Consider the following 27314-nt stretch of genomic DNA (forward strand, 5'->3'; position numbering starts at 1 on the left):
TGATCTGAAAAATGTAAATTTATAAAACTATAATTTTACTTTCAACTGAACAAACTGATGCTGAGGAAGGTCATGTAGTGTGATCATAAGCTCCAACGCACCTAGAACTAGTGGTGAGACAGTTTTGTCAGCTGCTGTCACCAAAGTCAAGAAACAAGTTAATCTCTTATAATCTATCAATTATCGTCTCCATTTGTGTTTTTTACATTACTGATAAGATGTTGCTGAGCAAGAAACTAGATGATGCTCAACAAAAATGACAGACATCAAACATTTTAAGGCCTCGAAATGAATGTTGTATTTTCATCATATGACAAAACAGCCATATGAAATGTGTAGTGAGTAATTGAATCTGATGGTCTGTTAATAAAACCCTGGAAAAACCCTGATGAGGTGAAAATGTTATTAGTAAAAATGCACAAGCTTAAGTTTTTTCATTCTGCCTAAAGTTTACCATCGTTACAAGAAACGAAATGAGGAATCGTGTAAGTGCTGGTTTGAGACTTAATTATTAGCATGGCTGCTGCGGCCCGCTCTCCACTCCCATGGGACTTCAGTGATATCAAAGGCTCCATCTCCAGCTAGGTAACACTAAGCCTCCTGAGAAGCAACATAACGTTATGAGTTTTCAGAAGGAGGCTCTAAATAATTTCTATTAATCACTGCCAATCAAAGAGGATGTCAGATCTATATATATGTATCACTGGGCCTCATTATTACGATTAGATACAATATAGGCCTGTCAATCTAAATATGAAAAAAATTATATGGGCAGACATTTTCCATGGTCCCTGTCCAGAACCAGATTCATGTTGTCTCTGAGCAGCAGAATTCCTCTTAACTCCCTGCATCATGTACTGTGTATTCCAGGACAAGGATCAAGGTTATTTGATTTAGATGTCTCTTCTGAGCTATTTTAAAGATTGAGGTGTTTTTTCCTAATGAGATTCACAAATTAACATCACAGCTGAGAAAAAGAACATAGCAGCGATCACCACACTCCCTCTCACTTCTGACATACTGCACGTTTGCTGCTTTCCACTCGTAAAATTAAAGTTAATCTGCTGCAGGAACGCGCGCAAAATACGACTTGAATAAAACCACAGTGCTGTGGAGAGTGTGGTTCGAAGACAGGATGAGCAGGGCCAAGAACATTTTGTGAAAGAGGTTATTACTTTCACAAAAAAAAAAGTATATGTGACTCTGCAAAGAAAATCCAAATCTATTTCTAGCTGCAAACCGTCCTTGAAACAACCCCCCACCCCCCACCACTTACAACTCACACTGAATGCATATTCACTCATCCACGTCACATATACACAACTTGTGATTTTATCATGAAACTAACATTATTGTTTGTTTTTATTATACATCTTATGTTATTAATATTTTGCAAACTCTCATAGGCAGTCTTGTGAAATTTTTACTGTGTATTAATTAATTTATTTGGTACTAACAAAGACTAAGATATAAACTCAGGCTTTTCTGTCTTGAACATACATTTAAGAACTGTATTTTCATCTTGAATTCATTAATTATTTCATTAATCTGCCTTCCTAAATGCATTCATGGAATCAGAAAATCAAATGATATACAGCTTACTGATAGAGAACATAGAACAATTGTGTATATAAATAAACACATTTATAATAGTTCAGTATTAAAACTGTCGGAAAATAAGCTCTTCACTTTCTCTTTGCATAGATCCAAATCCTACCAGTTGCACATGAGTAATCTCTTTCAGCTTGTAACTCACCTTCTAGTGTGTATCTGGGTTTAAGGATAATTATTTTGCTTCCTGGTGGAGGCACTGCACAAATAAAAATCATAATTCATCAGTCCTGTCAATCCAGTCCTAGTTTGCCTCCGTGCTCTGGCTCATGCATCCCTCCACTACATGGCTCTTACAGCGAGCCCATCTTAATAAACAAATGAAACAAACACCATGGTACTGAACCACAGCTCTACCAGCTGAAACTGAGAGTTTCACACCCCGTCTCAACCCTTGCCCATTAGTACTGTCAATCCAGCATATTTCTTTTTCTCTGTTCTCCCACTACCTTTTCCGGAGTGCCCTGTGGCGAAGGCGAAGGACGCACAAAGCCAGATCCCATCTTTTCTTAGTGGACAGACACGAGCCCAGCTCCATAGGACAGGAAACAAGGATGGATAGAGGATCAGAGAAAACACAGTGGCTCCCGCTCTCTGCTGAAGATTCATGGACACAGCAGTGGTGGGGTGAGACAAACCCAGCCTTGAATTCCATCAGAAGTCACGTGGGTTTGTGACACCCACCTGCTAAGGATCAATGTCAAAGCCCGTTTGAGGCTGGAGTGTGTGAGTGCATACACGCAAATCCACACACACATGCGAGAGCATACTATAGCATTGTCCAAGATGAATCTATTTCATAAACACAACAGCACAAACACACACAGCAAGTCACACACACATCAGAAATGCAACACCCGCAGCACATTAGCACCTCCCCATCCCTATTAAAAGAATCTCATCACCTAAAATACACTGTGATCATCACCCTGGAAAGACGTCCAATGTCAATTAAGCTTCCAGACAACGAAAAAAAAAGAAAGGATCAAGTTAACCAACGAGATGGATGTTGGTAAACTAATCCATAGACTGTATTTCTCGATGGATGACGCCTCTCAACTTCATCCCACTATTCAGAAATGAAGCTAAGATATCCCGGATGGAAATGCCGCCATCTTGCACATTTGGAACCAATCTGTACATAGCGGTTGGGGGACGGAGCCATCATCACTACTAGCACTTGACCAGTCATGAGTCGGTCTCAGCTGTCAATTGTGACGTTTTACTATGATTTTATAGCATCCATTTTAAACGGAAGTTACTGGAAACTTTGCACTTGCTAGTTTTATGTAAATATAACAAACTGTGGAATATATCTTTGATTTTACCTCATATTCTGTACTTAAAGGATGAAAAATAAAATTTGAGGTGAAACAATGTTTTAGTTTTTTAGTAAATCGATAGAAAATTAATTTAAGTAAAAGAATCCCAACAAGTCTCTGGTTTCAGCCTGTCAGCCTCTCATCTGCTGTATTTCTCTCTCTGTCTTTGGACATTGGTCTGTTGCAAGTAAAATATCTGTATAGGCATCAATTTGGCATCTGGGGAAATGACATGGACAAGTTATTTCAGTGAAAGAAGTAGTTTACTTCTGATAAATGTCTAATATCTGGTAAGGCTAGTTTCTTTATTTATATGGGAAATTTGATATGCTTATACGTATTCTTGTTGTTACTTTACCCTAATCGATTAATCTGACATGTGTTTACATAATTAAATGACAAATTGATTGGTGATAAAATGTCAAAAAGTTTCTAATAAGCACATGTTTATACATACAAGACTGAGAAAGACAAATAAAAAATAACTATGTAATTAGTGTAATAAGGTATAATACTAACAAAATACTATTAATGGCCTTTAACCCTTAATGATATAATGAGGGCTATACTTGTATATGCATCTAATCCAGAAGAGTAGTTTTCACATCACACCCACATCAGCACTGCATTATTGCACCGATATCGGCACAAACTATTAAACTAGAGGCCTGTGTGTGAGTGAGTTGCCATACTGGAGGACTTGCATGTTTCCAGAGTTCAGTGAACCCACCCAGCTCGCTTGGGACTGACGTGGAGCGAGGACAAAAAAGAAAACCCCCATGACCCTACTGCAGGAGAAATAACAGCTGAGCACTGTCCTCAGACACAACACATGAATACTGTTCTCAGTTAAGCAGCAGACAAGTGACTCAGTCCTACAGGGCATAGGGCGTTAATGAGGGGGTTCTGTGTGCAAGTATGTACACGTTTGTGTGTGTGTGAGTGTTTGTGGGTCTGTGCACAAAGAGAAACAAAGTGATACCTTCAAATGAAAACATGGTATCTTGGAGCACATGCATATGCAAAGCCGCACAAACAAACACATACCTCCAGACACACACACACAAACGGGCCATTATCATTCCACTGCTTCAGCGCTGCAGCATCAGTACAGATTAGTCCCCTGGTGACCCAGCATTACCAAACACACTGCGCAAGTCTGCAGAGAGCCATCTATCTTCTCCCTCCATCTCCCCTCTTTCGCCTCCTCTCCTTCCCCTTCTGCTTTTTTTATCTCTGTCTCCGCGAGGCTCCCCTCCTCTCCGTCCGCTCTCTCCAGAGGATTCTGCTGTCCCTTCCTGTTCTTTGGTCTCAATGTCTCTATCTTGGACTTTCACTTTTCCAGCATTCTTCCTCTCAGCTTTACCCTCTCATTCCCAGCTCCTCCCGGGGATCATCTCTTTCCAGTGGCTATCTCCGCGCCACTTTCTTCTACTCCTCTCTCCTACAAAATATCACAAAATGTTTTCATCCCCCCTCTCCCCCAAATCTCACCTCCATTTCCCTTTTTCTGCTGAGTTTAACTCACGCAGTGTTGTAGCAGTACAGTGAAGTGGATTCACTGGTGGCAGACAGGTATGAAATAATGTGAAAGAAAGGACCTAGCCTTATAGTGTATACTGTTGCTTAATACAAAAAAATATGGGAGTAATAAAGGGGAATGTTTTTTTCTTCACCTCTTGTCGCCCATGTAGCATAATGGGAATGCAGACTATTATTAGATCTGCTTAGTACCAGATTACTGCCCCTTGGAGAACAGCTGGTGTCTAACAGTATACTAATAATGTGTATAATTATTTAATAGATATGGAAAATACCAATCCAAGAAATCTTCTGTGCACAATAGGAAATGTGCGTATACTAAAAGAGATCAAACGCAGCTCAAAACATACATTGTAATTGTATTATTGTTGATTTATAATGACCCTCTGATTCTGTTCAACACAGTTCAATATTGGCCAAACTTCTGAATCAAGATTCATTAAGTTTCTCTGGTACAATGACACGGCGACAATCACTTCAAAAGTAAACGTGACATGATAACATTACACATTGAAAAGTGCTGCCTGAGATGTGGTTCCCACAGAGAAACTAAAAGCAGGAGGAAGGATGGAGGTAAAATGGGGTGAGATAAGATGAGAGAATATAGTGAGGAGATGAAAAGATAGAGAGGGGAACAAGCAGGACAGGAAAGACTGGTATGCTGAACATGTAAACACACCGAGTCGGCCAGAATGTAAAGCACTGGACACACACACACACACACACACACACACACACACAAGCAGTAGAAAACAAAGTACAATGAGGTCATGAGCATTTGTCCTACTTGTAATGTGGATCTAATGGTGAAATTCTAATCATTTTTGTACGAAACAAAATTTGTAAATTTTAGTGGTTATTCAGTCAGAAACACTTTGTCATGATTTACCCATTTGTTGCAAATGGGGATACAGTTGGTTCTGAAGGCTCCATTCTTTGGATGTTCCCTGGATTAGCCGAGCAGCTTGCTAAGATAAAACAGGGAACATGTGCAGAACCTCTGTTGGATGTAGCAATGTACCTTTGTTTAGGATGAATATCGTTTACTGCGACCGTGTTTTGACTCAGTGCTAAAAGGTGGAGGCAAGTTGCCGGCAGCACACGTGGGTGGCAGTGTAGCTGAGCAGGGATCAGTGAGGATGAGGTCGTATTTAAATGAAATGCTTTGGTCGGAGAATGGGCTGTGATTGGTGGGTGGCAGCTGAGCACATGACTCCATGTCCTGCATGAATTAACGCAATGCTTCATTTTTGCAAAAACCTACTAAACATTTTCAGGGTGAAATGCAGTATTGCTAAGTAAGTGAAAATATGCTGTTACACTGATATAAGACAAATAATTGTGAAAAGGTTTGCACTCATATATCCAGGCTTTCAAGGAAATAGTGCCATAGTAGTTTAGGTGCAAGTCGCCATGGTAATCATAAAAAAGCTCTTTTTAGATGGAGATGGAAAAACGTTTTGCTGGTGATGGTTCCATGATGGAAACATTTACTGAAAAGCAGTGGAGCACTTTTTCCTAACAGACTGTCCCATAGTCTGATATAGGAAATATTTTGTGCCCACTCAAATAACCCTTACTACTGAGACCCTTCATGAATTGTAGTTCAACCAAACACCACTCTGTCTGCACAACTTTGCACATAGTATACTGAGATATTTTTACTGTCAAGGAGGTTGTGTTTTCTATTGCTGATTGTCTTTCTTGTTGTCTGTCAGTAATACGCAAAAACACCAACACTGAAAAGACTGGATATGGGCCAAGGAAGAATCCATCAACATTTGGATCAAATTCGAGAAGGCAGGTCCAGGTTTTTTTTACTCTTTCTTTGTCGTTGAAAGATTTTGTATTGATATTTTTTTCAAAAACATTGTAGAGATCTTGATGACGCGTATATAGGGGACTGTGTGCAATTTGGTATAGGGTATGTGCTCTGCTGCCATTCTACTAAAATTTTTTCAAATAGTTCTATGCATATTAAACTATTTTTATAGGTTATTTCATTATATTCTGCTATTTGTTGTTGTTATTTTTTTAGTTAGGATCAATAAAGAACACATCTATATATGTGTGTTTGTTATAAATATAAACTTGTCTGTCTGTCTGTCTTTCAGAATTTTACAAAATATGCATCTTTGAAATACTAACTTGATTTGTGATTTATAAGCTGTACCACAATAAAGTAAGATGGTGAACAAGATCAAAGCACCACTGTGCCATACTGCAGCCTCATAACACCATGACCATATAATACACTTGTTTTATATTCTGTCACTTTTTGTTGTTAAATATTAAATCTGTGCCACGTCTTCACTTTTTCGGCATTGGATATTGGAAAGTAATTTCAGTTTCATTCCACATTTGGTGTCTAGCTTCACTTCTCTGATTCCTTCATTCATTCTCACCAATTGTACATCTACTGATGCCTCTGCACGTTCCTTGACCTCAAACGACACTCCTTGACACAAGAACCCAGCTGAAGTCACATGACCCACTCCTTAGGGGTATCGCCATGGCGGTGGCTTTCGACACACTACTCCTGAGGTGTCTTGTTCATTGGCTGCTGGGGGTTTGACTCAGTGATTCCTATTACTGATTAACCACACAGGACTTCATCAAGCCGGGTGGAAATTCTCAGTGAGAAAGTTGTGCTATGCAGTCAAGTTAGACTTGCTTACAAGGCCAGTTTCAACAACACAAACACCCTTTTTGTATTTACCTTCAATGACAACCCCCATAGGGAAAGAATGGACGGGAGCATGCATCAGGGCATCTCCTCAGATTAGAGCCCAAAGAAAATAGAACAGTAAAGCAATCATCTGCATAGTTCCAGGTATAAGAGGAGGGCTGGTGGAGTGGTGGGGATAATGGAGGCCAGAAAACCAGACAGGCAGGGCAAGCTGGCTACTTTGCTAGCTAGCTTGCTATCATGCTTCATTAGCCGTTGTCATGTTGTGGCACGGCTGCGGCTGCTCATGCCTGTGTGCATTTGTGTGGCATGAGCGTGTGTGTGCCTGTAGAGATGTGGGTCAGACCAGAGAAGATGGTGGAAGCCACACAGGCCAGTCGAGGCTACATATTCTGTGTGATTGTGGCGGCTGCTTGATGTGAAGCTGTCCGCCGCATGGGCCTGGTTTACTGACCGACTGGACGCATTCCAACACTTCATTCTGCACCCTCTGCTGCTCCCTGTCCAACACTGTTCTCCTTCCTTTTAATCTCTTATAGCTTTATTGTGGTCTCCTGTTTTGAAATAGGGAAGAGAACACATGTCCTTTGAAAGTTATTTTTTCAGGCATTTTGCTCTTATTGACAGGACAGTAAGCATCTATATTGGGAGGGTGAAAGGGTCAGAACTGAACCTGCAGCCACTGTAGGAGGACCAATGTTTACTTTTGATCTGTGGATCTGTGATTGATTCATTTGGTGGAATGTCAGAAATGTCTTGTTTTTTATGATCAATAATTCAAAACCCAAAGCTAAGAAGGATAAGCCACAAAAAAAGCAGCTCATTACAATATTTATAAAAGCTGTAACAAGGGATGTGATGTTGTCATTTTTACTTGAATAATTAATCAATTATCAGATTAGCTGCTGATTATTATCTATCGTTAAACTTATAGTGAATCGACTCATTCTTGAGGCTCTTTTTGTCGTCTACATGCAACATAACACAAAAAGGCCTTAATGCTGCAGATCAACTAATATACATCTTCCTCCCGATTTTAAATGATTACCCTGTTTTTAACCCAGAAAATAATAATAATAATGATTCACATGTGACTATTGAATAATTGTAGCGTCTCTTTAAAAGAGAAGAGACACAAAACATGTATTAGATTATAAGAATTGATGCTGATATAGTTTTCTGTCAATAATTTATTACCTCCTCCAAGAAGGTTACCTTTATAGCCCTGTTTGCTTGTAAACAAGATTATGCAAAAACTACTGGAGGGATTACCACAGATCTTGTTGGAATGATGTGGTATGGGTCAGGGAACAACCCAATACATTTTGGTGTGGACTTTGTTCAGGACGCTAGGATTTTAGTACCAGATAGGAGTGTGCGCCATTTGTTGCAGATCCAAAGAAATCCAGATCTATTGATTTAAATGTGGTTTCATAAGGGGACTAAATAATATATAAAATAATAACATAAGGTTTAGTGTTATAGAGTTGGTCCTGCTGAAGGAGGTGAAAAGGAGGTTGGAGTGAGGCTGCATGAGTATATGTATCCAGTAACTTGTGTTTCAACTGGTGTCAAATAGTTGAAAGAGGAGATGAGATGGAAATGTTAAGTTACTGCTGGTAATGACTGTGTATGTGCACGAGGTGTCAACCTCTCATCATCACTTCATCAATCTGCTTCTGACACATTTTTTTGTGTCTACCTTATTGTCCCTCGCACCTTTCCTCTCACCTGTCTTATTGCTTCCCCCTTTTCTCTTCTTCTCTCCCTCTTTGCTCCTCCATTCTCTCCTTACTTTTCTCTGCCTGTGAACAGTGGCAGCTCTAGTGATCACCGTGAAAGTCAAGCATCAACCACTTGTATGGTAGAACCACAAGCAACATTTAGAACAATGCAGGAATGTTGTGTACAGAATATATACTATTTTGAGATGTTAAACTCTTTAGATGACCATTTTGTATTGGATGTGGCATTTTATTGTACGTGTACAAACAGCCATCGCTTGAAAGAACATGCACTGACTGAAAGAGATAATCGCCTCTTAATGCTCCTGCCTCGAGAGCTACAAGTCAGCTTGACAACAAAACCCATAAACTCTTGACCTTTGGCTGTTTGTTTTGACAAATTCTGTGTAATCCTTAAAGAAAGTCTCTTCAAAGGGCCTGAGCTCTTTGCCCATCAGCATCATCTATGACCTAAACCAATGTGCCGTCACTTCGCAGACAGAGGCTTTAACCTGCTCACATGCATCATGGATGTCAAATCACTTGCATATCCTTGACGCACACAGACACACTCCACTGTGCCCCAAGTGCCAAGTTACACAACAGGGATCGTCTTCGTGATGTACATGCTCCAAGAGAAACTTGTCACGGTGCCCCTTGCTCCGTTCATGCCCAACTGGTTCATCCCTTTGGTTTAACACACACAAACACGTTATCCAATCAATTCTGCCTTACTGTTGACAAAACACGTTCACATCCCAAGTGATGCACTCCAGAGCTTTGCGCCTGCGTGCATGCATGCATCCGTGCTTGGCACCTGGTGCTCCAGGTGTTGCAGACAGAAATATTGCGTTGATTTGTCCCTAAATGTAAAAACTCCAATCCACATCCATGATCTACAACAAAACTTAATGGCTTCTACCTTGACCCACTGCACATGCTTCCATGCGTTTCGTGGAAATCCCTCCAGCGGTTTTTGTGTAAACTTACTTAAAAACAAACAAACAGACAGCTTGTCTGTGGTAACAAGTTTCAATTACAGTGATTTAAAGAAAAAAGAAGCAGCTTATCCTTGCATTTTCAAACCATTTGAAATATTGATCATTGATTATCAAAATTGCTGATGAATTATTTACTTCATTGATGACCACAACACTATTATTTGCATCTCATGCACACACATGCTGCTTGTCCTCATTTGTTTTAAGAAATTCCTTGCAACACCATGAAGCTCTTTCTTGAGCAGCCAACTTATACAAATGAAATTGTATAATCATGTGCCTATTTTTTTACTAAAGCAAGATCTGCTTTGTTTGCATGCATCAATTCCAAATGGCAGCGCAGCTCTCAATGTCACACTCATATAGCTGCTTCCTGAATCCTCTCTTGGTGCAGCTTGTCGGTGTCAAACACAGCTTTGAGCAGGGTGAGGGTGAGGCGTATTAGCAGCCAGTGCACTCATGAGGTTCATAGCTGACAGTGTCATTAGGGTGCAAGTGAATTAATTCTGAGAGATAACCGAGATAAAAACTAATATATGGTTTTGTTACTTCTGTTAAGCGTCTCAAAGACTGGTCAACCTGAAATAGAGAGAATAGGTCACATGTGCTGCTTCTGTCATATGAGATGGTGCAGCCGTTAAAGAGGGCAGTCATATGTGTGTGTGTGTTTGTGTGTCTGTGTGTGCACGCATGAGTTTCCCTCTTTGTAGTTACCTGCCATGCAACAAGGGACTCGTCCATTCTTCTTAATTACAGCCAGAAGCCTGTGACCCAAACAATAGAGGAAGGGGAAAACTTGCCAAGGACTGTAATCCACAAACCTCACTGCACAAGGTGATACACCTATCCCTACACTACCATTATTATTATATGCATGTCTAACAGTAGGAATCCCATTTTCCTTATCCAGATGCTATACATATAAGTATATCTTGCATATTTATCTGAGTGGATTTGTACTCACTTCGTCTTACTCCAAAATCAAACTTCACTCCATGCTCATCAACAACTGCCAATATGACGCCACTCCCCTCTGTGCCCAACTGACCATGCACAAACGCCTGATTTAGTTAGAGCTCATTTACTTCTGCCTGTTTGTTTGCCCACTGCGCTGTGCATTTAAGTGTGCCAGTCTGGGGCCTGGCGCTCGTTTGTGTGGATGGCAGCGGCTCATGCCTGATCGTACTTGGCACGGCATCAGTGGCTACCTGAGTCATCCAGTCTGCCTGCTCCTCACCCTCCAGCACCCGTCACATCAAGGTCTTTCCGCATTTGCAAACTGAGAGAGGAATGTGGGCCTGGTCTGAATAGATGTGAATGGATGTTGGACATTAGGCTGCTTTGGACACACAGCACGATTCACTGCTTCGAATAGAAATGGAAACTACGACAGAGTTTTGTTTCAAACATTTCTACATTCATGTTTTTAGTTTTTTGGTTAAAAAGACAAACCTTCCTTCCGTAAACAGATTTTGCATGTGAATGTGCAGAATCTAGAGGCGAAGGACAAGAATTTGTTGCAGGAAGCCTTCTGGTTTCTGTTTCGAGTTTGACCGATCGGGTTTGGAAGCCCCAAAATATTGGCTGTTACCCCAGATGCTAATTTGTAATCAAAACAATAACCTCAGACATTCCTGTCAGAAAATGCAACATCACTGCATTCTTTAATAGAATCAGGATCAGCTAACAATTTATCTATGTTAGAGGGGAAATTAGGTATAAATGGGTTCCAATTAATAAAGAGGTCATTACTCTCAAGGGTGGTATAGCTTTAGCCTTGATATGTGTGCTTGTAATGTAATGTGAAATATTCTGTCATGACCATTTGGAACAGTGCTGGTGTGTGTGCACGTCTTTGTCTGTATGTATTTTCAATTAGCAACAGTGTCATGTGGCTGCTAAGGCCTCGTGACTTTGCTCTTCACGCTCAACACTGTAATTGGACGTTTCATGATATGTAAATCTATGATATGATGCACGCTTACAGCCGGTCAAAATGTGTGTCTGTTGTGTAGAAGTTGTGTGACATTCAATAGGTGCCATTGGACAGTATTGCTATGTACTGAGGTGCGTCATGTGGCGAGCTGTTGTCCTGCATCGCTGCTGAGATGCACTGCTGCTGCTGGCTGTGCTAATGTTGACGTATGTTGACACTCTTGCTGTGTAAGCTGTTCCATAAAGAGAGAATTTGTGTATGTGTGTGTGTGTGTCTGTGTGTGTGTGTTCTTGTTATTGTTGTCACAAGAGATGTTGACGCCTCTGAAGGCAGCAGCGGCAGCTCAAGTGTGTGTCCGTGCAGAGGTGTCAATGCTTTAAGAGGTTAAAGGGAGCTGAATATGATGTGGTGTGTGTGTATAGGTAAGGATGCTCTAAAACGTTACAGCACCGTGTGACAATAAATCCACTGCGTGTTGTTTCCTCGCCACAGTCAGACTGCTGTGACCCAGACAATGGAAGAAACCAGCTTGTGATGCACAGACAGAAACAGATAGAGACACAAAACATGGAGGTGCTGGTGGTGGGAGAGGGCTGGTGCTGGGAGCAGACATGATAACAGACAGATGGACAGGCACGCAGACATATGGGGGATGAAATGATAAGGATGAGGTGTAAAGTGAAGGAGGAGCTGTTACCTTTCAGGGGACGAGGATTTCTCCGAGTTCACGGACATGAGCGGTGCCTGTTAGCCGCTCGCTGGCCAAGGGACCACAGGAGACGGCAGGAATAGAACAGAAAGCTGCTTTCTCCTCTTTCTTTTTCCTTTCCTCTCCCTATCCCTTTCTGCTGTGTCTGAGAAACGGAGAGGAGAGGGTTACTGCCTCCCCTCCTCCTCCTCCTCCTCCTTTTCCCTCCTCCTCTCTCTGTGTCTCTCTTGTCCTCTTGCTCAGAGGATGGAGGACAAGGTTCCGCAAAGGATTTTAAGAAAAGAGCAGCAACTGAGCAGAGTACAATCTGCGGTGTGTCTGCCTACATCAGTGTGTGTGTCTGTGTGTGTGTGTGTGTGTGTGTGTGAGTTTTTAAGGAGAGCAGCAATGTCAGTCAGGCACCCCTCCTCATGCCCCAGCCTCCTTCCTCCCTCCCTTCCTTCCTTCCTTCTCCTCCTTCACCTTGCCTCTCTTTCACTTTCCCTGCCGTCACTGGAGCTCCTCTTTGTCCTCCTCTTCCCTTCGTCCCCTTCCTCTATGGTGTTGCTGGTCTGGACTGGATGATGAAATGAAAACACAGGCTCTCGATCCACAGTGTGTCTGTCTCTGTGTCTCTCCCTTTCCTCTCTCTTTCTCTCTCTCTCTCTCTCTTCCTCTCTCTCTGTATGTGTCTAGCTGGCTCTATCAGGCCTTCTGCAGCTCTGCACAACAACAGAGCCCAGAGCAAACTGGGCCGTTCCACTTTCTGTGCAGGGAGAGGGGTGTCTACTCGTCACGCCAACAGGGAAATTACAGCTTTTCTCCTTGAGGCACATTCTCCTCCCCCTTTTCTCCTCACGAATTAGTCTCACCCTCCCTCTCTCTCTTTTTACCCCTCTCTCTTTCTATCTCTCTCTCTCTCCCAATTGCCTTATTACGACATCCTGTATCTCAGGGCAACAGATCTGCCTTAACCCCCCATCTCCTCCTCTCTCTCTCTCTCAATCTTCTCCATTCTCTGGCATCCTCCTCCCTCCCTTTAATTCTAATCCCTATTCCCTCTGTCTTTTTTGGATGCCACTGCATCTATTTGTGTCTTATCCGTTTCTGCCTCCGTCCCCAGTCTGCCTCCACATTCTCACCATCTCTCTGGGCAGATGGGTCTACTTCTACATGAGTGCACAGCTCACAGAGAGGTAGCCAAAGGGTGTGCTATGATGGGGGGTCTGCCTCTATCTCTCAATCTGACCTCAATATTGGTGTGTGGGCGTGCGCATTTATTTGTGTGCAATGTAGATGTATGCAAGTGTGCATGTGAAAATGCACAGTGGGGGGTTGCATGGACATCCTGAGGTTAATGTGACCGACTTGTAAAACGGGCTGTACAGTAGCCGACATGCAGTACAAACTGTTTACAGCGTGTACTGGAATCTAAAGTCATTGATGTGATTCGCACAAGACAAAAAAGAGGTAGAGATCAAGTGTATCTCACATTATATATATTGTACATTGTACTCATTCTCTACCTGCTGAGATTTTTACGGTATACAAGACATAAGTCCCTACAATATCTCTCTGTGTTTTAGGTCGTTGCAAATTAAAAAGCATGGAAATATTGGATTTGCAAGATTCCCCATAGGTACAATGAAGTATCTTGTTTTGACAGGTCATTAATTCAGTGGCTAAAGCTAAAATGGACCCTTGTATCTGGGTATTACAGCATGGAACTAACAAAGTGGGTTTGTCAGTTGGTCTTATGGTCCATTACTTCAAACTGAAATAGTCCAAAAACTTAAGATCGATTGCCATGAAATCTTCTACGGACATTTTATTGTACCCATGTGATGTAGTCTGCAAACTTTTGTGTTTCCCTCTGCAGATGATATAGAACTGAATAGATTGCCATTACAATTGTTGTTTTCTTGCTGTTTGCTTTTAAACTGTTTCCTATTGTTTTCTTTCAATTTTGTATTTTTAACTTGTAGAGCACCTTGTAACTGTGTTTTAAAAGGCGCTTTATAAATAAAATGTATAATATAATTATTATTATTATTACAATTACAATTAGTTCTCAATTTCAAGTCCATCACAGGATACATTGTATTTGTGTAGGTCGTCCTGGAGCTTTTCATCTAGCCCCACCATCAAGTCAAAACAGGAATCTGTCTAATACCTGTTTAAGTACTATGTGTTTTAATGAATTAATAAATCTTAGCATGCTAACATCATGTTAGAAAAAGCTACCTGCTTAATATAAGTATGTGTCAATTGTCCCTGAGAGCAAGTGCAACTTCACAGGGCTGCTAGCATGGCTGTAGACTCTTGTTATTAGGCTATATCTTAGTACCTCTGCCTAAGAGGTTGTGTCTCCATCAGCGCTGGTCTCTTAGTCAACAGCAAAAACTGGACTTATCACGAAACTATTGTTTGGGTCAGGAAATAACCCACTCTCTTTATCATTGCAAGATTTTCCTTTTCATCTTGATATAAAAAAATCTGACATGTTCAGGAGAATGATATTTATGAATGTGTGAAATTTGGTGAAGATTCAAATAAAAATCTGGATCTGGTGAATTTAAATGAGGTTTCATCATCGGACTGCTGCCCTTCTAGTTTTATCAATAAATAGTTTCTAAATGTATTTCCAATAAACTGACTCTATATATATATATCACAATGGCAACTTTAGTATACATACTGTTTAATTTAATACATCATTTTACCCATATCATGCAGGATTTCATATAAAGGATTCAAACTGCTGTGTACCACCATTGTGCACAATATCAGAAAAAACATGTCAACCAAATCTCAATTAGTGATTTTGTTTTTGTAAATTACAATTTGGTTGAAATCCTTAAATTGAAATTTACGAAAATGAAGATTAGATCATAGCATCAGAAAGCAAATCCACGGAAACAACCCTGATATAATAATGGTAAATTATCACCCAGCCCTTAAAGACGATCATTGATTTTGAAACAGCTAATGCAGGTTGTATTTGAATAAAATGTCAGACAGTGAAATCTGTGGTAACAGCACAAGCACTATAGCCATATCTGACAGAGATCAGGGGCATGAGACATGTCTGAGAGACAGAGACTGAAAGAAAAGCCAAACACAATGATCCCCTTTTTCTCCTGTCTCCATGTAGTTCTGCCTTCCCACATGAAAGGGCTACATTAGGCACACATGTCTTTGAGCCAAACTATTGTCCTCATTCTTTGCGAATATGGGCCAGTGGGGGGTAAAGTACATAGCATCACAGCATAGCTCAGCGCATCCAGACGGCAAGAGGAATACTGAGCTAATATGAGAGCAAGCACTTGACTTCATTTATTTTCTGAACCCAGTTTTATCAGGGTCACAGGGGCTGTGGGGGAGGGGGCTGGAGCCTATTGTGGCACAAACTGGATGTAATTCGAGGAGGACCCTGACAAATCACCAATTCACCAGTGCACCAAATCTACATACAGTAATAGGACTCTGCTGCATGGGAGACCATCACTTTATAGGCTCAAAATCGTATTGACCCTAATTTCTTAAAATCTTAAACACATTGGGTTGGTGAAGGGAGCTGTGGCAACAGATGGCGTAATCATGAGCACATTCTCGGAACCCATTGGCTATCATCTGATGATGAATCCGCCTCTGGGGGCAACGGCTAATATTTTGGATCTGTACAATGTAGACAGCGAATATTTGTGCCAGGAGTCCATTTTCTGTTTGCCATACATGAGTCTGACTAGTTTATTTTATCACATGATGACTCCGCACATGGACTGTTTTTCTACAGGTAACCAAAGTCTGCTCAAACGTGAATGGCCAAACAAGAAATGGACACCAGAAGGCTTATGATTGCAAAATCCTGCCCCTTGACAACATATTCTACATATTCACATGCAGAATCTGTTTATATAAATCATCAAGTGTATGTCTACAAAGTAATTTCCCAGTTTTAATCCTTTGTCCCTGTGTTAATTATTCAATAATCTATTGACATATGCCACATATATGTAAAAAGAGTATCAAGAGTATTTTTGCATACAAATCCCTGCTTTCCTCCTCCTTTAAAAGAGTTTCAACTGTTTCGATGCATTCAGGGGCGTACAAATTTAGACACTTTTGAGTCCCCCCTCAGGAGGGGTAGGTAAAGGTGGTAATGAGAAGTCATCAACAACAGAGAGCAAACAGTTGTCATAGCATCACATGCTGAGCTCCTGGCTACTACCATTCTAATGTGATGCACATTCAGAGCTACTGTAAACACCAATCAATATCCACAGCTATTCCCCCCAAGCTTTGTCTTTTTACTGGAAACACAAAAATATTTAGAATCAAATAGCACTCTGACACATGTCAGTGTTTAGAGTGTTTAAGATCAACCAGATTTAATGCTAATATTCAGTGCAGTTTGTTTTAAGTAAGTGCTTAAAAATGTTAGCGCTAAATGTTTTTGTCTATGAAAAAATGGTTTCGCAGAATTCTGTCTGAGAACTGGGTTACAGCCTTTTCTTCAGCAGACATACTGGCATGTCATATCAGGAAAAGCAAATGTGACAGGTAACACTGACAGTGACTCAAGTTCGTCAGAATGCGCTTTATGGAACTGAGCTATAAACAACAAAAATCTTTGACCTGTGCTTTTTCTGCTGTCGAAATGAAGCAGCTGATTTTAGTGAAGTCTGTGACACATTCTTCTGTTAATCTGTCCAGAGTTCAAACATTTTCCTGAAAGTTTCCGGAGGGGCGGTAAATGAAAACGCATATTTCAGAGTAAGCTGCTCCAGACATTTGCATGCCAGCCCTCCTACAGTAAAATGTCTGGAGAGAGCTAATGTGAGAATACAGCAGGAAAATGTCTGAAGAACTCAAAGCAAGTGAGTGGGCATGTTGATGACGTTTCTAACACCCAACGGACACAATACTGGAAGAATACAAATACATCAAATTCTTTTAGTATATATTTTACGCAAAAATAAACATCACATCTGAGTCAGTGGCTTCTTCTCAGACCATCTTCGATGTGCTGTTAAAAAGAAAAAAAATTCCGCAGCAGTATGCATACGTTATGTCCTGCCTCCTTCATTCTCCATCCAGGTTCCACTATCATATTATCAAAAGGAAAATTTTCTTTTTAAAGAGGTTTTTAGGTTCAAGCTTGTCCAATATGAGAATTCTTTTTAATGTTGCGCTGTTTCAAGATTGCTCCCTTTGGTTATTTAACTGATCCTCCAAAATAAACAACTGGAAGATAAAACCCTGGAGCATGTGATGGGAGCTAGTTTTTCAATCACTAATCTAATAATAATCAAATGCTAATCTAATTTTACAAAGTAATCTTTAGATCTTACAACTAACTTGTCATTGCTGACCAATGTGCTTCTGTTCATGCTGTATTTTGGGCCATCATTTTTACATTAGTCCAGACTGGACAAACTAAACACCTTTTGAATTTTTATGACAACTGAAGGCTACCACAGATTCTTTTTCATGTTTGGAAGGAGAGGGTGAGATGAGGGGAGTTCAGCTGCAACATGTAATTTCACCACTAAATGTCACTAAATTCTACACACTGTACCTTTAAGTCGACTGGGCATCAGTTAGGTATCACCAATTCATATTTAATACACTTTCTTAGTCACCATCATTATAAAATTATACAATATTATATTTTAATCTTTAGCTGCTGACAACAACGTTTGTAGTAAACAAATCGCTGGCCACAAGTCCATTCACAGTAAAATGATCCACCCACTTCCATCTACTGAAGTATATAAAATCAAAATGTAAGGAAAAGAGAAAAACTTGTATCATTTTAATGCTCCATATTAGTAGATATCCAGATGAACTGAGGGAGGAGAAAAAAAATGTTATTAGTGCATCGCTATTTTACACAATGCTGTTTGTTTACCTTGCATGCCAGAGCACATGCAGGGCAAGACATGGGTGACAAAGCTCTTCAAAAACTTGATTCATGAGTACGATGGTACAATCCTGTTATCACCTGTCTAAGGGGGTAAACTGAGTCAGACTGAAGACGCCAAAGCACAGTGGCTCATTCTCGAGAAGAAAAAAATAAGCATACAGGAGCCAAACCACACACACTCACACAAACACACACACACCCCTCAGGATATTTCACTCAGGGTATCATTTTGTGAATTTGAAGACTAATTCTATTTTCAACAGAAGATGGAGCAAAAGAAGAATATGAAAGCAGTGGGGGGAGAGAGGTGATGACTCTCATGAGCAGATGTATTTTGGGAACCAGTATTGAGGCTGCCGGGAGCTATCTTAAAGCGACCTACTTCTGACTGGTGGATTCTAGGGAGAGAGGAGTTTACAGTACGCAAACATACACACAAACTATATAGGCCTTTGACAATGTGTCACAGAATGAGAACTCTTTCCCAAAATGTTCTCAGTCCATAAGGTTGCTGCTCTTACTTAAACAGTGACTGTGCTCTTTGTGTCTCAAACCTTGTCATCGTCTGCAGAGAAAATACTGCCCCCGAGTGGAAATACACACGATTACATGCACACACAGTGGCTTGACTTATAGCATGCTGTGTGAGGGTGTCTGTGTGAGTGAGTTGAGAGCAGTCAGTGCCAGATTGATTGACATACTGATCGCCTCAGGTCTGCCTTGAAGCAGCTAGTTTTCCCTGCTTCAGACATTTTTATGGAGCATACCAACCAATAGAAACTCAACATTTCAAACTGAATGACATAGCCCTTGAATACTCGATGCATATCTGCGCATGTTCACACATACATGCCCAGGAAGGCCTGCACACACACACACACACACACACACACACACACGTTTTGATGAATGACAGCCCTCTGTCCTTCTCTTCCTGCACTATGACCTCATGCAAGGAAACTGCTGACATGTTAAAATTAATTATGTTGCATATGTTGCATAACCACATTCTCTAGTCTATACATTTATAGGTCTGCAGCATGCTTGCTGCTACTAGGGATGTCACGATATGAAATTTTGGTGCCATGATTATTGTCAGAGGAAAAAGCATGTTTTCACGATTTTCAAGATTATTTATAGTATAGACAGAAAAAGACAAACAACAAACAATATATAGCGAATATAAAGCTAATAATATAGCTAATGAGCTAAAATATGTATTGTTATCATAAACAATATCCAGTTAAGTTTTAAAGTGTAATGTTTGGCTGCTTAATAAGTTATTTATTTAAGCTATTTTATTTAATTGCCTTATAATGGAAGGTTGGTCAGTGAATTTGTGTTTCCTGTCATCATAAGCAGTTTATAGTAGTATATAATATGCCCTTTCGCAGGATGCATGCTTGCATTACTACAGTTTCAGGTCTGCAGCATGCTTGCTGCTACACAGATATTTCACATAAGAGTAGTATGACCTCTCTCAGGTCTTAAGCTAATGATTTCTAGAGGTCTGCAGCATGCTTGCTGCTACACTTACTCATGTTGCATAATACTAGCATGCCCTTTTGCATGATGCACGCTTGCTTTCCTTAGTAAACAATTTCAGGTCTGCAGCATGCTTGCTGCTACATATAGATATCTCTCACAACAGTAGTATGACCTCTCTCAGGATGCACGCTTGCATTTTTTAGCTAATAATTTTCAGAGGTCTGCAGCATGCTTGCTGCTACATATAGTTATCTCTCACAAAAGTAGTATGACCTCTCTCAGGATGCACGCTTGCTTTCTTTAGCCAATAATTTTTAGAGGTCTGCAGCATGCTTTCTGCTACATATAGATATCTCTCACAACAGTAGTATGACCTCTCGCAGGATGCATGCTTGCATTCTTTAGTCAGCATATACAATTGAAGAATTGTATCGGATTTGACTGCAACAAAGTTTACCCCTGAAACTCCAGGAGTGTTTTGTGGACTCAAACCTTTCACCCACCCTTCCATTGGCACAGTGGTGAGTAAATGATGAGTGCATTTTCATTTTTGGGTTAACTATCCCTTGAAGGCCTGTAGCAACAGAAACCAACAAACAAGCTCTGGTTGGAACAATGCAATGAGTTCAAGAAAGTCCATACAGACTACCACCGACCTACTCAGCCAGGCAATCGAACAAGGCCATAACCAATACAGGTCATTACCACAGGGGTCATTGCCTTTGAAACTGGAATATTTGATGATGTAATACAGACGTCACTTTAACTCTAAACCCTCTAACCCATCTAACATCAAAGACATCACCATGTCACCTTTAAAGACGAGGAATAAAATCATAAGATTCTACTTTGATTGCCACCAGTCTATAAACTAAACGAAGACCAGGTTGCTACCTGTCAATAAACCCAATCAATGTGTTTGTACTGTAAGACGACAGAATGCCCTTTGATATTGTTTGCTGAACAAAGGACGTTCAAGAGTTAACATATTTCAAAGATTCCTCAGAAACAGTCCTGAAAATGTTGCTGGGTTACCTGCAAAACCATAACCTGAAAACCTTTCTACAAAATGGACGATAAGGTAATCATGGCTAAATTGTGAAATATTGAATACAACCAATGAACATGATAGTATCGAAAATATAATATGTTCAGATGATTTTAAAAGGTAAAGAAATTCCCTCTGTTTTTGTACGTAGGTGGAAATCTGCATGCATGCTCAACCATTGATCAATGAGAGCCTTCAGGAATTCCAATTAGTTTTCAGGCACACCCAGCAACCTAATGAGAAACGTAGTTCTGGGGTCCAGCAGACAATCCCACAAAGGCAACCAACCATGGGTTCCCTACACAAAACACATAAACCCTCTGACGAAAGATTACCAATGACCCCTGAATGTAAGTTTGTTTTTGAAATCATGAGTTCAGTCTTCTCTGATTTCCTTATGAGAACATGAAAATGGAGATCTGTTTACCCTATGTGCAGATGTTCAGAGGAATTTCATGCAATACTTGACAAACTATGAGAGGACAGAGATCACAAATTACAGACAGGTGTGGTACCTGGGAAAGAAGACAGCAAACAAGGGCACCACCATGAAACCACAGCTGTCCAACTTTGGCTTCGACACTGAGGGAGGACTTTACAGATCAGTAAGTACAAAGCAGCTATAATTTCATTGTAAAAATTTTTTACAGTCAGTTCAACTCATCATTTGTTTTACAATCATTTTAAACCTCCCAGTGTCACTTTTGTAGCAGTAGTTATGATTATTTAATGGTTTGTTTTTGTTTTTCTTATGGAAATGCTTTCACTTTTTTATAAAACAAACTCTTTAACATCGCAGGTTGTCGATCACCCCTTGGCCTACCGCTTTCAAATCATGTCAGTGATTGGGAAAGGCTTCTCTGGAGAGGTTCTCAAATGCTTGGATCATAAGACCAAGCAGTTTGTGGCCATCAAGGTCTTTCGAAACAGAGACAGGTAAGGCAATGGAAAACCAAGTCATAATTATGAAAACCATCAGTCATATGAATGATTTATAGATGTTTTAATATGTTTTATTTTTTTTTAAGTGTTTCTCTCTGTAACACACATGTAGACAAGTGAATCTCTTCTTTTTGTGGTTGAAATCTCTGTATAAGATGGTTGATGGACTTTGAATTAAGATTATCACAGAATGTGTTAGTTAGGCTGAGAGGACTTATTGTCCACTGCAATATTCAGCAATCCCTTGATTTCTTGAGTGGTGGGATCCTTGTAGAAAGATGTTTGTGTCCTCTTCTTTTTTTGCAATGTATTGTTATGTATTGTTGCCATGCAATGTTTTTGATGGTATACCCACTCTCTCCCCCAGTGATGCCTTTCTCCAAGGCACTTCTCTCCCCAAGCCATTAGATTTCATGCTGCATTTTTGGAGGGGTTGTAGTTATTAATTACGGGAATCTTTCGTATGAAACTTAGTATCCTGTAGCTGTAAATTAGGTCGTTCAATCTTTCCAGCATCTTCTCTGCTGGCCCATGAACCAAACACATCCAGAATGTTTTTCAGGTCCATATGACTGTTGTCAGATAATTTTTGATGCTGGACTTCAGCCACTTCACTTGTGGTCTGTGGCCTTGTATCCTCTTTTCTATAGAAGCCAATGCCTGGCTAGGTTCCTGATTAGACCTAATGATGCCCAGCAGACTTTATGTTTTTTTTGTCATTAGGAGTCAATTGTTAAATTTCTTCTGATTAGTGAAATATTGTGAAACTGTGGTGAATAATACAAATGTGTATTGCATGCACAGTATCTGTGTGCATGCTGCCTGTGGAAAAAACAATAGTTTAACTCGTCTCGTCTGTAATACTTCAGATGACAGTTATTTCATGCAGTCACCCATATTGTTCTCTGTGGTTTTTCAGCGTTCTTAAGATGGCAGAGTCTGAGATGAAGGTTTTGAAAGCCCTGCAAGAATGCGACAGGACTAAATCAGCCAACATCGTCTACATGAAGGAGCACTTCTCCTTCCGCAATCACCTCTGCATTGTTTTTGACCTCTATGAGTAAGTTCAGCACACACATTGTTCTCTGTGCAGGAAAATGATAAGCATTAAGCTTGCCTCTCACATTCATTTTCAGTGGAGACCTGCATAAGGTGATGAAAAACAGAGAAACGCATCCAGTCACAGAGGAAGAGCTCAAAAGTTACACTATAGACATACTGACATGTCTGCAGCTGCTCAAAAAGAAGCATATTGTCCATGGCGACCTCAAACCGGTAGGAATAATATTTCAGTAAAGTTATTTTAGCTACACTTCAATTGATTCTAAAGAAAAAAACTAGACAATAACACTTTTCAATCAATGGCATCCATTTAGTAAATTTACTGAAAGTCAGAATGTTCTTGAACCTGAAACCACTATATGTGATGGAATGGGTTTCACTTTATGGAAACATGAGACACATTAGTGTAGTGTATGTGTTATTGGCATTATGTGTTGTATTTTGACCACTGGGGGGAGGCAAAGCTATAAAATGTCCAACATATAATGGTTAAAGGTATATCATACCGTATAGCCTAACATTGCTATGGTATACTGTTATACTATTATTACATGCATGTACCACAGGCAAGATAGATAGACTCTAAATGACAAAGAAGACATGTAAAATATGTCATATCTGTCCTTGATTACAAAGTAATAGAATAATTGTCCTAATTGTTATTTTTCAGGAAAACATACTGATCCACAAAAAGAATGATGAAACGCATTCAGCAGTCACTGACTTTGGAGGAAGCTTCTTTACGATTGACAGGAGTGAGTGAATTTTCATTGTTACAAAGTGACAAAAAATAAGAAAAGAAACCTGTTTGTTTTTATTTGCAAAGATTTCTAGTAAAGAAAATACAGACCACATTAATAACCATTTTCCTGCATCTTCCTCCACAGATAAACCTCCAGTGTACACTCTGAACTACATGTCTCCAGAGCTGCTACTTGGTAAAAGATGCAGAATGCCAATTGACATGTGGAGCCTTGGCTGCATCATAGCTGAGATCCACCTCAGTCAACGTCTCTTCAAAGGAAAAGACAGTCATTCCATCTTCAGCAGCATAATGCAGGTAATATTCATCATTAAATCGCGCTGACTTAATTCCACTCAAATTGTTTTCATATTATTTGGATAAACATGCAACTTTTATTAATGTTTGAATCTATATCATTGCAGTTACTGGGTGTCCCTTCAGAAGAGCTGCTGGCAGACTCACCCGAAAAGAATCTGTACTTTGGTAAGCACAAGAATTTCAGACTTTAATTCTCTCCTAGATGCTTTTTGACATAATGTTCTCAGCATTGTAGGACATTGTAAAACTCACCCGCTAACCTGTCCTGGTTTTGCAGATTCTAAAGGAAAACCAAGACGGATGGAACACATAGAAAAATCGAGGACCTCTGTGGCCAAAAAGCTGAAATCTAAGGATGACTCTTTCATCAATTTCATTGAGGGCTGCCTTGAGTAAGAACACTTCCTCAGAAACACTCATGAGGCTGTCATTGTATAAATAGGCCTTTAAAGCAACACTATGTAACTTTTATTGAGCAACAGTGCCCTCTGCAGCCATGTGTAGATTAATTCTGTGGCTTTGTGTTTTTCATGTGGTTTCAAGAATTTTTAATTTGGAGAAAAAAAACAAAGCCTAGCAATATGTTAGTCAGTGTACAATCAAACTTATTTTGAAGCTGCTTAAAAAAAGTTGCATAGTGGTACTTTAACTATAACATATTCATATTAATATAACATTCTTTGCTCATTTAGAATCTCTTCATTATGTGCATGTATCTCATTATTTAGATATGATCCAAAGAAGCGCATGACCCCAGAGAAAGCCTTGTGCCATCCATGGATTAGTAAAAACTCGGAACCTTCTCTATCAAGTAAGTCCTTACTGCTTTCACTCCTACAGCACTTAAATATATAAGCGGCTGTTCTCTAGCAGGTGAACCCTGACTTAGTCATGCACTGACTTTTTTTAGTGCCACCAACAAGTCAAGACTTTGTCCAGTACTGAAGTGTTTGAACTAATATATGAAAAACTGATATTCAAACATTAATGACGAGCATGTTGACGTAAATTCTGTGGCCAAGTGTTTTTCATAGCAGGGTTATCTTATTCTATAGAAATACAATGTTTATTTACCCTTTTCTTGTCCACTTCAACTCAGGTGACAGCCGCAAAAAAATGCCTACCCTGCTGAGAAGGGAAAGAAAGGAACCCCTAAGGCAGCGGCCAATCAACAACAATTAACAATTAACATGGCTCCTCGAGCACCAGAGTTTGTGCACCACCCTTTTTTCTCTCTCTACAACTCTACTTTTGGGACATAAAACTCCAGTCCCCCCTCTGCTCTTTCTTCCTTATAATAATACTAGGGCTGTCAAAATTGCTCCAAAATGACGTTCGGATATTCGCTCTAAAAAACACATAGGTTCGAACCATTCGAATATAGAGTTTAGGGGGCACTTCAGCCAGAGCTGTAGTGGGTGTGTATGTGAGTGAATGAGTGAGTGAGACTGCTGCCTGCTGAACAGAGGGTCGCAGGAAGAAGGATCTGAAGTGCCCATGTTTTGGCTACAAAACCCTGCCAGACCGATCCAAAACCAGCCCATCATGCAGGGCACCCACTCGCAAAGCAGCCGCTGATGTGTTTGTTTCCACAGCCGAATATTAATTTTCACAATCGAATCTCCGTTTTTTTTTTATATTCGAATATATATTCGATTTTAGAATATTCGTTGACAGCCCTAAATAATACACATACCTTGAATTGATGTAGTACCTTTCAACAGATCCAAGGATGCCTGTTTGATGGTCAGGTCTGGCCCATGTACTTAAAACACAAGACATCATTCTTCTTCCTACATGTAATGAGTGTCAGTGGCAACAAACAGAGAACAGAAATAAAAAGTACTAATGGCTGCAGGAGAAGTGTACCTTTCTCTTATTTATCACTTCTTCTGAAGGAGAAGTGTACCTCTCTCTGTTTCTCAATTTTTCCTGGAGGAGAAGTGTACCTATCTTTTTTTTTTTTTTTTTACTTCTCCTGCTTACCAAGCCACAGAGACATTCTTCCTACTTAAATGTCCAGTGTGTAAGATTTAGGTGAAAGGGAACTATTGGCAGAAATTTAATGTTGAATAATCCTTATGATGTTTTCACTAGTTCATTTAATCTAAATTGTATGAATTGTAGTTTTCTTTACCCCAGAAAAGGCCCTTTTTATTTACATGGAGGAGGGTCCTCTCTACGGAGGCCGCCATGTTTTTTACATTAGTCCAAACTGGACAAACTAAACACCTATTGAGTTTTTATGACAACTGAAAACTATCACAGGTTCTGTGGGTGCTGCAACATACAATTTCAACTCTAGATATCACAAAATTCTACACACTGTAACTTTAAGCTCTGCCGACCTCCAAGCAGGTTTGCCTAATGCAGACTGCTAAATCTTTTCAAAAAGCAGCATCGCAAGACCAGCATGCCTCCATACTGTTTGTGTGGTGTCATCCAAGTGTCTGCAAGCCCAAACATTCATATTCAACTCAAAATGAGGTAATTTACACTGTGATTTAAGCCTAAGAGTTCAACAGAAGTGGCTAAGCTAGTGGACATTAGCATTTTCGACAATCCCTGAATGCACCTCATATGAAGATATCAGCAGACATTTAGACTAAAAACAACATGGAAATAATGTCAAAACCTTTGGTTTTACCGCCCACAGGTTTGTTGTTCTTGTTGAGGTTAGAAGTGTTCATTATTAACCATTTAATCAAAAAGCAACAAGAATTTTGGGTTTATCTGTGAATTTTTTTTTTTTAAATGTGTAACCTGAGTTAAGTTGGTGCCTCTCTGTCTGGAGCATCTGAGTTAGATATGAAAGTTCCGGAGCATAGACACTACAATGTACTGTTAGTTGGTCCTTTATTTATAACATGACCTTGGATACTGCTAAGAGAGAGAAGGGAGTATCTGAAAAATTCCTCAACAGAGAGGAGACACGTTCTGTGGATGTCACAGTTGTAAAGAATACATAGAGGCTCAGGCTTGGTATTATTGCTTGATTTCACTGATTACAAAGAGGTGTAGTGTAGAAGAAATCAAGGGGGCCACTTCACTACTACATGTACCGTCACCACCTCCACCCTGTCCTGCACTTCGATTGGTAGAGTTGGGTGGAGTTGTCACCAACTCCAACTCTACACATCAATAACCAGTCACTTACCCACATATGCAAACTTGTCTTTTTACCCTCTCAGTTCTCCTCCCGATCTACAACTTTCTCACTCTCTCTATCTTTTTCTCTACCTCTATAGCTTTCAGCATGTAACTCTGAT

General features: G+C 40.1%; 2 protein-coding genes across 9 annotated transcripts in view; one reads left to right on the forward strand and one right to left on the reverse strand.

Moving 5' to 3' along the window:
• Positions 1 to 27314, reverse strand: part of srpk2 (SRSF protein kinase 2) — a 65900-nt gene that overhangs the window by 34615 nt on the left and 3971 nt on the right. The window contains exon 1 of one of the 8 annotated variants that reach the window (XM_069529025.1): positions 12523 to 13475. The exons of 2 other annotated variants lie outside the window; for them this stretch is intronic. In XM_069529025.1, the coding sequence (XP_069385126.1) occupies positions 12523 to 12560 (38 nt within the window). In that variant the 5' untranslated portion in view covers positions 12561 to 13475. Of the gene's footprint in view, positions 1 to 2060; positions 4109 to 12522; positions 13476 to 27314 lie in introns of those variants that run through there. 5 more of the 8 variants (XM_069529024.1, XM_069529026.1, XM_069529022.1 and 2 more) reach the window with 5 other exon arrangements.
• Positions 20799 to 25902, forward strand: LOC138410909 (dual specificity tyrosine-phosphorylation-regulated kinase 4-like). The gene is made up of 12 exons (XM_069529031.1): positions 20799 to 21011; positions 21130 to 21328; positions 21417 to 21583; positions 21778 to 21914; positions 22840 to 22980; positions 23057 to 23195; positions 23653 to 23737; positions 23870 to 24042; positions 24150 to 24210; positions 24323 to 24437; positions 24774 to 24856; positions 25145 to 25902. Exons 1-12 carry the CDS (start codon positions 21000 to 21002, stop codon positions 25225 to 25227), a joined length of 1395 nt encoding a protein of 464 aa, XP_069385132.1. The 5' UTR covers positions 20799 to 20999; the 3' UTR covers positions 25228 to 25902.

The sequence above is a fragment of the Paralichthys olivaceus genome, chromosome 7 (genome assembly GCF_024713975.1).
Source record: "Paralichthys olivaceus isolate ysfri-2021 chromosome 7, ASM2471397v2, whole genome shotgun sequence".
Classification (NCBI taxonomy): Eukaryota; Metazoa; Chordata; class Actinopteri; order Pleuronectiformes; family Paralichthyidae; genus Paralichthys; species Paralichthys olivaceus.

Coding starts and splice junctions, on each gene's coding strand:
- LOC138410909 (XM_069529031.1), top strand. Junction 21,329..21,416: donor ATTACCAATGACCCCTGAAT/GTAAGTTTGTTT, acceptor CCCTATGTGCAG/ATGTTCAGAGGAATTTCATG. Junction 23,738..23,869: donor CTTCTTTACGATTGACAGGA/GTGAGTGAATTT, acceptor CTTCCTCCACAG/ATAAACCTCCAGTGTACACT.